This window comes from Danio rerio, chromosome 13 (genome assembly GCF_049306965.1).
Source record: "Danio rerio strain Tuebingen ecotype United States chromosome 13, GRCz12tu, whole genome shotgun sequence".
NCBI classification, from domain to species: Eukaryota; Metazoa; Chordata; class Actinopteri; order Cypriniformes; family Danionidae; genus Danio; species Danio rerio.
This window is the reverse complement of record NC_133188.1, coordinates 54,297,501-54,310,079: the sequence shown is the minus strand read 5'-3', so window position 1 is coordinate 54,310,079 and position 12,579 is coordinate 54,297,501. Positions and strand designations below refer to the sequence as shown.

The 12,579-nt window shown below is 40.1% G+C and overlaps 1 protein-coding gene across 2 annotated transcripts in view; it reads right to left on the bottom strand.

Annotated features, from left to right (window-relative positions):
* Positions 1 to 12,579, bottom strand: part of znf518a (zinc finger protein 518A) — a 29,036-nt gene that overhangs the window by 10,949 nt on the left and 5,508 nt on the right. For both annotated transcript variants that reach the window (XR_012388954.1, XM_017358867.4), the window contains exon 2: positions 4,198 to 4,773. Coding sequence is in view for 1 of the 2 variants with exons in the window: in XM_017358867.4 (XP_017214356.2) it covers positions 4,198 to 4,756 (559 nt within the window). In the remaining variant the exon portion in view is untranslated. The remainder of the gene's footprint in view (positions 1 to 4,197; positions 4,774 to 12,579) is intronic.

Below are 12,579 nucleotides of genomic sequence, written 5' to 3'. Positions count from 1 at the left end.
CTGTGGCTGCCATCGCATCATCCAAATGGATGCTGCACACTGGTGGTGGTGTGGAGAGACCCCCCCTCATGATTGTGAAGCGCTTTGGGTGTATGGCCATACACAATAAATGTGCTATATAAATACACATTACATTACATTACGTAATTCAGCTAGTTTTTTAAAGCAACATCAGATTGGATCAATCTGATCCGCATATGAACTCTTCAGGATCACCAAACCTGGATAACCAGTGCTCAAACAGGATGGGGAAATCACAATGTAGAACTCCAGATATGTACAGAGCAACTAGTAGAATAGCCAGTGTGGAGTCAGTATAACTTTATTTTTTATTTGAAATGAAGACACACACATTTAAAATAAACTAAAAACAAGAAAACCCCCACCCATCCTCTTACAGCAGTCCGCTCATCTGAGACCTACAACACAAACACTGTATATTGAGGATATTTATACCAAGTTTAAAATATAGACGTATTGAATTTAATAAAAAGACTTAGGGCCCTATTATACACCTGGCGCAATGTGGCGCAAGGCGCGGCGCAATACTCTTTTGCTACTTTTAGCTCGGCGCAAGGATCATTTTGAGGTGTTGCGCCACGCTGTTTAAATAGCAAATGCATTTGCGCTCAAATGTGCGCCCATAGGCGTTCTGCTCTAAAAAAGCAGGCGTGTTTTGGCGCGTTGCTATTTTGAGAAACTAAATAGTCTGTTCTTTAGACCAGAACAAAGTCGGTCTATTGTCTGGCGCAAAGTGCGCCTGGCTTACACACTACACACAAGATGCAATACGCAAATATCTTTACACTTGAAAAAGATATAATATCTTAAGGATATATATATATATATATTTATATAAAGGGCGTGTATATATGTGTGTAGTATGTAATGATTAATAATAACAAAGTGTGGTCAAAAACCTGAGTTATATCCTAAAACACATGCTGTGCCCTATATTGTCTAAAATCTGACAAGTGGGCAAATCTAAGCTTGTTTTTAATAAAACAAATATAAATATGGATATAAGAAATAATACTGCTAACAATAATAACATTATACAAAAGCAAATTGAATGAACTGAAAAAGCCTCCCGAGATGAAGAAAGTATGAAGGCAGTGGTTTTTAAATTCATGAAGGCTAGAAATTAATATGTTTTGTAATATTTTAATCCTTTATATTTATATCCTCTATATATCCTTAATATACTATATCTTTTTCATATTTAAAGATATTTGCGTATTGCATCTTGTGTGTAGTGTGTAAGCCGGCGCACTTTGCGCCAGACAATAGACCGACTTTCAGGGCCGGCCCAAGCCTTCAGGGAGCCCTAAGCAGGATTTTATTTGGGGCCCCCTTGGTGCAAACAATATGAAAAATTATCGTCAATCCTTGATAATTCGCACACTATAAATTTAAAACACACATTATCGATTTTATTCGCTGTAGCTGTGTTGCTTACATCAAAAAATATATGTTTTAAGACAATTCTAAATATTAATCTGCAGAGACAACTTCCTATTGATCCAACTTTTTATGACTACTTGCCACAAATCTAAATAATTATACACAAAACATTAATATGGGCTGGCAGAAACAAAAGCAGCTGGAAGTAGCCAATAACATACTTATTTTTATTATTATTCAGGCACAAGACGCTGCCAAACAGTCAAACATAGTGACAATAAAGATACATTTTTTTAATTGGATATAAATGTTAACACTGAAAAAAATCATATTGTATTTTGTAGTTCAAATAACTTAAAACATCTATTTAAATTAAAATCAAACTAAATCAGGAAGCATTTTCTAGACATACTCGCATATCAGTCAAATTAGTAAACGTACAAATTTTTTTCAGTTTTCAGAAATAATTCTAAATTAAGTGAATTTTTTTAAAACAAATTAATCTGCCAATGAGATCAGTAAAATAATCTTATTTAAAACCTAAAGCAATATTTTTATTTACCCTAATTGGCAGATTATTGAGCTTTTTTTAATGAAAAGTTAACAATTTTGACGAAAAATCTGTCTAGAAAATGTTTATTGGTTTAAGAATTTTTAGATATTTGGACTAAAAATCACACAAAAACTATAAGAAAGAAAATCATTTTTGCAGTGTATTCACCAACTGTCAATTGTATAAATCAGAAGCATATTTTTTATTACCAAGTTCATGAAAAAGCATTTTGCTGCTGTTCCGGGCACTACCTCTTCAATCACGGTATCCATGATTCTGCGATATGTTGATAGATCACAAGAAAACCAGCCACAATATATCACAATTTTGGTAAATGAAGGGGGAAAATGCATCAAAAATTTATGATGAATTTCTTTTATAAACACGCATTTATAGAATTGCAACAATGTAAAACAAGTGCACATCTGTCAAACAAGCTTCAAAATGCTGATGTGCAGAGAGCAGTTTATGACTGAAGAGAGCACATCTCTATCACAGCAGCAGAATCTCAATTTAGTGCAATGTGCATTTAAGAAAAAAACTGCCAAAATATTAATTTATTTTTTTCTAATTTTCTGTAAAATTAAAACACTTATTACAACTTGACCAACTAATTTTATGTAAACATGGAAACATTTTATGCTTAGCCCTGGTTTATTTTTAATAAAAAATATGTATTCCTACTATTTTTTTCAACTGATCAGAATGCTCTGAGAGGTGAGCACAGAGTCCTCTGAGCACGTATGTTGTCAGCAGTGGAGAACATTAGTTAGTTATTTTCTCATCTATTTAAGTTTTTTAATTCCCCTAATATTTTTTGCCAAAATACCATCTACAAGACTTTGACAAGGTCTGGAAGAGTCAAATAAACGCAAGGCCTTTCTAACTATATGTTTATGTCCTATTGATATCTTTAAATATTTTGGCGGAGTTAAAAAGTTTGAGCACATAAGAAGTTGCTCCGGCCGCGGGCACGCGCGAGCGATATAGTGAAGTGAAAGCGCGTCTGTTAGAAAGAAACTACTGGCAAATTCAGGGGAGCTGGATGTCTGAAACACACAAATACATTGGCCCAGCTTGGTCAGAAGAAAGTGTCTGAATGCCTGAGATTTTCACCATTGCAATGGCTCATCTCAGTGGTTTACATGACGCTGGTGTATGTCTAATGATCCGCCATTACGGGAAGCGCCACCTGGTGGCGGCTAGGTGTACTGTAGCTAAAGCGGTTATCTGCTGCAGTCGGTGTTGAAAACTCATTAATTAAATCAGATCTTTTATAAATTTAGGTAAATATGTTGGCTGTATCGAGTATGTATCGCGGTCAGAAATAACACTATAAATGGGCATATATTTTGTCCCACCACTTATCCACAGCTCAAAAAACTAAAACGAAAGTCACACAATAATTTCAAGCACTCTTGGGGGCCCCCTGGTGGCCACGGGGCCCTAAGCAGCCGCTTAGTTCGCTTATGCCTTGGGCCGGCTCTGCCGACTTTGTTCTGGTCTAAAGATCATACTATTTACAGTTTCTCAAAATTGCAACGCGCCAAAACACGTCTGCTTTTTTAGAGCAGAACGCCTATGGGCGCACATTTGAGCGCAAATGCATTTGCTATTTAAACAGCGTGGCGCAACACCTCAAAATGACCCTTGCGCCGAGCTAAAAGTAGTAAAAGACTATTGTGCCGCGCGTTGCGCCACATTGCGCCAGGTGTATGATAGGGCCTCAGGCTTTTTGTCATCAATATATAATATATATTTATATAAAAATTTCACATGTCAAACGGTAGGGTTGTTACACACGCATTTCAAAATAAAAGTCCAGCATAAGCAAATTAAGTAAAAAGTTTAAGCTTTGTTTTTTTTTGTTTTTATCACACACTAAAAATGTTTCCGCGACCCAGTTGAGAAACACTGCTGTAGACTATCAAAAAAAAATTGCTGAAGGGGGCTAATAATTTTGACCTTAAAATGGCTTTAAAAAAATAATAACTGCTTTTATTCTAGTCGAAATAAAGCAAACAAGACTTTCTCCAGAAGAAAAAATATTATCAAGCATACTGTGAAAATTTCCTTGCTCTGTTAAACATCATTTGGGAAATATTTAAAAAAGAAAAAATATTCAATGCAGGGCTAATAATTCTGACTTCAAATGTATATATTTGGAAAAAAAAGAAATATAGGAGAATTATAAGAAAATAATGAAATGAGATGATAGCTGTCATGCGTACACAACTTACCATTAGTGATGCTTTCTTCATGCTTGCTTTTGACTGGTTGTGGACAAGAATGACACACAAACTGCTCAATTTCCTGCATAGAGAGTTTGCATTTGGTACAGTAGAATTGGCCATCGAGGGAATGATGTGTTTGAATATGTTTGATTAGTTGAGGCAATGTTTGCTGAACGTCATCTTCACAACTATCACAAGTAAACAAACAGTCCTTGTGTTTCATTCGGTGTTTCTGAAGCGTAATAAACACCGATGTGGAGAAATCACACATGCTGCATGGAAACATCGGTGGGTTTCCTTCGCCTCCATGGATGACCTTAAAGTGCGTGATTAATTCTCCAGGTTTAAAGGAGATGCCATCGTTGCATGTGGAGCAGGTGAAAGTGTTCAGCGCTCGTTTCTTGGACTCCCCTGTTGCTTTCTCTTCACATGTAGTAACATTGTTCTCCTCCTTCACAGTGTTTTGATCAGAAAAGGAGGTTTTCCTGAGACGCAGGCGTTTGTGCCAAATGCCCGTTTCCTCCTTTTCAACCTGAGTGTGAGGGTTGGCATTGACCCCATTCATGTTGGCTATACAGACCCCTATAAAAGACATAAACAACTTTAAAGAGGTGCTATTATGCAAAAATCACTTCTATAAGGGGCTTAAACACAGTTGTGTCTCAGCAGTGTGTGAATATATCATGCCTCTAATGTCAGGGTACTGCCACTCTAGTCTTGTGATTTCTTTGGTGGCAGAGTCCGGACACTAGCTCTGTCTTGTCCTGTGTGTCTCTGTGCACGCTCGCTGTCGTGGGTGTATGCAGAGAGTGATGCGGCCACACGGGCTCTGGTGCCTTGGACGCGCGCGCTCTTGTACTCATGCTTGTGTTTTGTTCTGTCGGCATTGTGCTGTTTCCTTCTCAGCGTCTTCGTCTAGTTGGTTTCAGTCTTGGTTGACGCTGAGATGAAACATGCGCGTTGCATATGTGTGAGCGCACGGTGAGCTGTTCATCTATCGTGTGCTCGTGTCCTGCGTCTATTTGTGTTGTCCAAGCACGTGGCTCTGTGTTGACACTGTGGCCGCGTGCTTCAGTCTTGTCCTGTTATTGTGATCGCGTAGGTAATGAGTTCTCTCATTGGCTGCATGTTCTAGTCTTGTCTAATGTGAGCGCATGGCTTGTGTTGTCTCTGTGTCATGTGCTCTTCCGTCTATTGTCTCGTCCCACCCTCCTTGTTAACCCATTATTAACTAATTATGTTCATCTGTTTGTGTTAATTTACTACAGCTTATAATCCCCACATGTCTGCTGTCTGCTGTGCCAGTTCGTCATTGTATGTCACCGTTTCTCTCCTTGTCTTGTCGTGTGTTCCAGCCCTGATCCCTACCAGCCTGCCCAGTCAAGTTTGTTTGTTTGTTTAGCTAGTGTTTTCCCCCTTAGGGTAGTTTATTTTGCTGTTTATTTTATTTTTACCATTAATTAATAACCGGGCGAAGCAGTGGCGCAGTAGGTAGTGCTGTCGCCCCACAGCAAGAAGGTCGCTGGTTCGAACCTCGGCTCAGTTGGTGTTTCTGTGTGGAGTTTGCGTGTTCTCCCTGCGCTCGCGTGGGTTTTCTCCGGGTGCTCCGGGTTTCCCCCACAGTCCAAAGACATGCGGTACAGGTGAATTGGGTAGGCTAAATTATCCGTAGTGTGTGTGTGAATGTGTGTGTGGATGTTTCCCAGGGATGGGTTGCTGCTGGGAGGGCATCCGCTGCATAAAAAAAACTTGCTGGATAGGTTGGCGGTTCATTCCGCTGTGGCGACCCCGGATTAATAAAGGGATTAAGCCGACAAGAAAAGGAATGAATGAATAATTAATACCCATTTCTTTGCAATTGAGTCCTCGCTCCTTTTTCCCCAACCACCGATCGTGACATCTAATGGTAAACATTTATTTATTTTTTTTCTATAATCAGACTTAATAAAAATCAGTCTGCATAATCACTTTGATTGACATTCTTCCTTTGTACGTGTAATGAGAGGGGGAAAACTCCGCCCACTAGTGCCCATCTCTCCCTCATTAGCATAAACAGCCCTGAGTAAGAAGCAGTCGTCCTTTAGCCATTAGAGTTTTCACCTGCTGAATGTAACGTCAGTGAAATGTATCGTATTAGAGCGGTGGTCTCAAACTTAATTCCTGGAGAGCCACAGCTCTGCTTAGTTTAGCTCCAACTCACACCTGCTTAATAGTGTCTAGTATTCTTAAAGACTTTGATTAGTTGAATCAGCTGTGTTTGATTATGGTTGGAGCAAAACTGTGCAGAGCTGCGGCATTACAGGTATCACGTTTGAAACCTATGCATTAGAGGCTAGTTATATTCACACATTGTTGCCACACAGCTGTGTTTAAACCCTAGACATAACACTGTAATATTTATCACAACTGAAATTAGGGGTGTCAAAATTAATTGTTTCTTCGGTGCACTGCGATGCAGACGCGAACAATTCGGTATCGGTTCAGTAATAATCAGAACCGGTTATTATATATTGACGCCATTTATCTCATATGCGCTCTGTCGCGAGGGAGGCGAGCGCGGGTATTTACAACACTCAGGAGCCAAGTTCAGCCAACTACTTACTACGTTCCCAGACGGGCGAGGGCGCATGCGTGCGCGTGTGTGTTTTGGTGTCTATGTTTGTGTATGTGTGTGAATTAGAGACAGCCTGATGCTGTGTGTCTATGTGTGTGTGTGTGTGTTTACACAGAAAGCTTGTTATAGCCTCCCCCCAAAATATAACACTGTGTATGGAAAGCATCGTCCATGCACCGTGATGCACCGAGATATCGAATTGAACCGAATCGATGGCATGATAATCGTAATAAGAAATGTTTACAGCCTTTCAATTCAATTCAATTCAGCTTTATTTGTATAGCGCTTTTACAATGTAGATTGTGTCAAAGCAGCTTCACATAAATGGTCATAGTAACTGGAACAGTGTGGACAGATTCAGATTTCAGACAGATTGTAAACAGAACTTGCGATATTATAATCAGTAATGCTGTTTACTTTCAGAGAGTTCATTCACAAAACTGATCATAAAAATTGTAACATAATTGATTGTAATTGTATATATAATTGTAATATATAATTAATATATAATTAATTATCAATGCGATTATATTTTCATGAAACTTTTAAGCTCATACTCATACAGAAAAAGTGTAATATCACAATAATCAATGTAATTTTCACCACGGTTTATAATCATGATGCTGATAGGTGACGAATCTGCAATACACATACAGAGAAATGCACTTGTTTATTACATTTACTTGTTATTTTAACCTATTTAATCCCATTTTTCCCTCTTAATTTAAGAATAGTGTAACACGGTGGCTCAGTGGTATCACACTGTTGCCCCACAGCAAGAAGGTAGCTGGTTCAAATCCTGACTGAGCCAGTTGGCGTTTCTGTGTGGAGCTTGCATGTTGTCCCCAACCCAAGCTCATTCTGAATACGTAGTCACGTTTCTGGAGACAGCGAAATACGTCTCGGCAGGTACAAACGGCCGCGTTAATTTTTATTAAGCGAACGCTGCGGGGCGGTGTGACGCTGTTCCCTATCGTGCTTGACGGCCGACCGCTTACCCTCTTGTGGAGGGCTTCCCTGCTGCAACCCGTTTGTCCACTCAGCTCACCGTGTACGTCGGCAGGCTCAAGATGCAGAGAGGAGTTGACCACAACGATCAGTTTCAAGTCCAGGGAAGAGCGGTTCCAGCAATCAGGTGAGACAAAATCAGAATTCCAAAAATTAAGTGAACGAGTTTCATAACAGGGTGAGAACGCAGTGAAATCCGTAAACGCGGTAGAAAAAAAAAATCAGGGCTTTTCTTTTTTTGGATGGCTTTTTGTAAACTGTTGCTCGGGTTTAGGGAAGCGAGCGGGCGGGCGGGTCGATCAGTAAAATTGGTTGGGTTCAGGGAAGGAGGAGGGCGGGTCGGCCGATTGGCCGGTCGCGCAGTCAATCATCTGGTCAGTCGGACAGCGGCCTCTGGTGGGTTCACGCGAGAACAGCGTGGGCGCGAACCGCACTCGCGAGAGGAGTCTGAGATGCAAAAAAGCGCACAACAGCGGCCTTTCACGGATTCGCAAATCGCACGTATTCCACGGTCTCCAGAAACGTCCGCGGGACTACGTTTCCACAATGAGCCTGGGTTGGTTCTCCCCATTTTGGGATGGGTTTCCTCTGGGTGCTCTGGTTTCACCCACAGTCTAAGCTCATGAGCTATAGGGGAATTGAACTAAATTGCCTGTAGTGTGTGTGTGTGTGTGTGTGTGTGTGTGTGTGTGTGTGTATGTGTATGTGTGTGTGTGTGTGAATGAGTGTGTATGGATGTTTTCCAGTACTGGGTTGCAGCTGCAAAGGCATTCGCTGAGCAAAACATATGCTTCATAAGTTGGCGGTTCATTCCACTGTGGCGACCCCTGATTAATGAAGGGATTAAGCTGAAGGAAAACTAATGAATAAATTTAAGAATATGCCTTTTACTCTTTACACCTACATAATATCCTACACATTTCCCACAAATTACGCATGTTGGTTAAATTAGCTTTAAACCTGCTTGCAATGGTGAACACACGTCAATAAATACAGTAAATATAGGAAACAGTCAGAAATGCGCTGGAATTCAACTGATTTCCATTGAAAACTATTTTAATTCAACCAGTTACAATGTGAGCATTGACAACTTTACATCTCTTTAGATGTGTGAGCATCAGATCATGTGACAATGAAACATTCATTCATTTACCTTCGGCTTAGTCCTATATTAATTAAGGGTCACCACAGCAGAAAGAACCGGCAACTATTTCAGCATATGTTTTATGCAGCGGATGCCCTTCCAGCTGCAATCCTGTACAACACCCATACATTCTCACACACACACACACACACACACACACACACACACACACACACACACACACACACACACACACACACACACACACACACACACACACACACACACACACACACACACACACACACACACACACACACACACACACACACACACACACACACTCACTCACTCACTCACTCACTCACCACTACGGCCAATTTAGTTCATCAATTCCCCTATAGCGCATGTGTTTGGACTGTGGGGGAAACCGGAGCACCCGGAGGAAACCCACAACACAGGGAGAACTTGCAAACTCCACACAGAAATCGAACTAGTGAACTTCTTGCTGTGAGGCCACAGTGATAACCACTGAGCCACCATGCCCAAAGCCAAAAAAACACTATTACAGCTTCCAGAAACAAAACGAAAGACATGATTACAGTTGTGACCACTGGGATTAAATGGGTTGAGTAATTGAAATAACGCACGCCTTTCCTGCAGATAATGTCTAATAGTCATTCAACTGAGCCACAAAAATCATAATACTGTTGCATAAGCAGTGACTGCACAACATGTTCTCCCACATCACAAAATAATACAGTACTTTATAGTACATACTGCAGTGTTTTTGAACTATAGAGCTTTTTCATGGCTGCTGCATGGAGGGCGCCATAGCGACCAGCGTCTTCCGGTAGAATGCTAAACACTTCTGTTTACAGCGTGTACAACTGGTAATTTGCGCTCCGAAAATGGGTTTCAATGACGTTTTTAATGGATAACAGAGTGTTTTTGTGACACACAACTTAGAAATGTGTCTGTTAAAGCCGTTATAATCGGTCACATGTGGTTCAAGCGCGTCAGAAATACGAGAAAAACGTCCTCCTAGTTCACGTGTCTGCCGTCAGAAATACAGTGTGTGTGTGTGTGTGTGTGTGTGTGTGTGTTCCCGGCCTGTCATCTGGCTCTTTACCACACAACACACACACACACAAAGAGAGAGAGAGAGAGAGAGAGAGAGAGAGAGAGAGAGAGAGAGAGAGAGAAAGAGAGAGAGAGAGAGAGAGAGCAAACCAGAGTACTGGCATGAAACTTAACAGGTATGAAAGTCGGGAAATTTACAAAAATGAGCAATAAAAGTCTGTTATTGATCCTCTGCTGCTGATTTGCTGTTCATTCTAATCGCGAGCCGTTTGTGTTTTATCTCGTGTGTTGTTTTCACCACGGTTTGTGTTTTTCTGTGATTTGGAAATGACACTCGCCTATATTTTCACTTTGTCACAGTTATTAAATCAGTGTGTCAGTGGCACAGTACAGGCTACGTGTGTGTGTCAAACATTTTGGTGAACTACATTAGTTTGGGCTGGTTATATATCTGAAATAAAGAGAAAATGTTGACTTTAGCGATGACGAGGCTTCATTTAAACTGCAGAAGATGCCGTCTGACAACGAGGGGAAAACGCCTCACAGCAGCTGTTTTCCATCCTATTAGATCGCATTTAGATCGCTGATGGACAACAGTATTAGTTCAAAGAGGATAAAAGCAGGTAAAACAGATTAAAACTCGTTTCAAAGCTGTCCAAATGTGACCGTTTACACGCATCAGCTGCCGACCGGAAGTTCTTCGCATTCTCCTTGCGCATACACGCAAAGCATTATGGGTAATTTTGCGTTTCAAGAAAAAGGTCTATACTATAGTAAAGTACCTGAAATAATCTGTGGTGATTCTATAGTTACTATAACACAACAACTAGGGGTGTAACGATTTATCGTTGTACGATTTATTGCGATGGAAAAACGATTTGATTACGATATGACGTCCGTTTTCTCTTATTAGTTGAGCTGTTTGCACGTGAGCTACGTTCCACCTGCTGTCGCACGTGAGTTCAGATTGCAGCAGCAGTAATGTTAGCAGACCAAGATGAGTGGAGCTGAAATAGAGGATGACCCATCCTCTCCACATCAGACGTCTGGCAACATTTCGGTTGTACAGTCATTGCTTTAGACTCGTCCGCTTTTTGACATGCATACTGGGTCAAACATCCTAAGTTTTAAAGTCTTCACAGTGATTTACATACGTTGCACAGCGACAGGGATACCTCCTAATGGTGTTGAAAGAGTCACATACTGTATTTATAAGGTACAATTCACCCTAAAATATCATTCTGTCTTCATATAATGATGTAGTGGCGGCCGCAAAATCACACATGACGTGAGCTGACCGTAAGCTGTTACTACAGAGGGTGGACTATGATAGACACGCGCGCGTCTGCTTCAGTGAACAGAACCTACAGGTTGTGACTAACAGGTAATAAAGTAGTAAACAACATTCAGTGTGTGGAACAAAGTGATCGTTCAGGAGCCGCGTGGGAATTATGAACAGCACTTAGCAGTAGAAATGAAACCGAAAGCGTGCACATTATTTAAACAATCATATCGCATTTTAGAGTTATGATTACGACAAGCATGAACTCTTTTGAGTAGAGAGGTACACAAAAATGCACGTCAACATGATACACTTGATAGCGCCGACATCAGCGACGCAGAAGAAATAGTAAACCTGCCTAAACTGCTGAAAAGAGCCACGACTGTCCTGTGTGATGAAAAGACGGCCACCCTGCACTCATCATGCCCAACATGAAGACAGCCATCCATAAAAACCTCTCAGACAGATACACATCAGTTCAGGATTATCTTATAGAACTGCTGATTACCTGGAAATGTAGATTGCACACACAAAAAACGCAAGTGACCAAGCAAAGCCTTAAGCTCTTACTGTTAAATTCAATTGAATTTAATAATTTCAATAATATTTTATAATAAGTTTAAATTGTTTTATTTTCCAAAGACAGGCCTGTTTAATTTATTTTCTAAAAGAAGGTTCAGTTTAACAAGTTGAAACAAAAGAAATACATAAAAATAGTTTACTTGGTAATTAAAAGTTAAAAAAAAAAAATTTGCATTTTAGTTTAATTTTCAATTTTTATTCCAAATATCGTGATACATATCGAATCGTGAACATTATATCGTGATACACATTGTATTGTGAGCTGAGTGCATCGTTACACCCCTAACAAAAACTAATATAAGGTAATTAACAGATTCATAGGGAAAATAATACTACAATAGCCCTGTTTACTGTAGTAAAAACTAAAATATACTATAGTGTTTATTAGGGATGTAACGATATTGTAAATACCGCAATAGCAATTTCTTTCAATATTACCGTGGTTGTGACTCAATAAATCATAGGTCTTTTGGTGAGAAGTTTGCTCAGGCGAATGGAGCGAATGGGAGGTAGCAGAAACTACTAATTTTCATCAGCCCAGGCGTGGCCATCATCCTTTGCGGTCTGTTGTCGCTACAGATCCAGTATTGCAGAAATGGAGTGTGCTGCTAGTAGCGGCAAAGAAAAAGAGCTAAAAATGGTCGAACCTAAAGCGGGTTTTAAATCAGATGTGTGGAAGCATTTCAGTTTCTCTCTGAAACGAAACAAGAAAGTAGGGCTGTGCAATTAATGGAA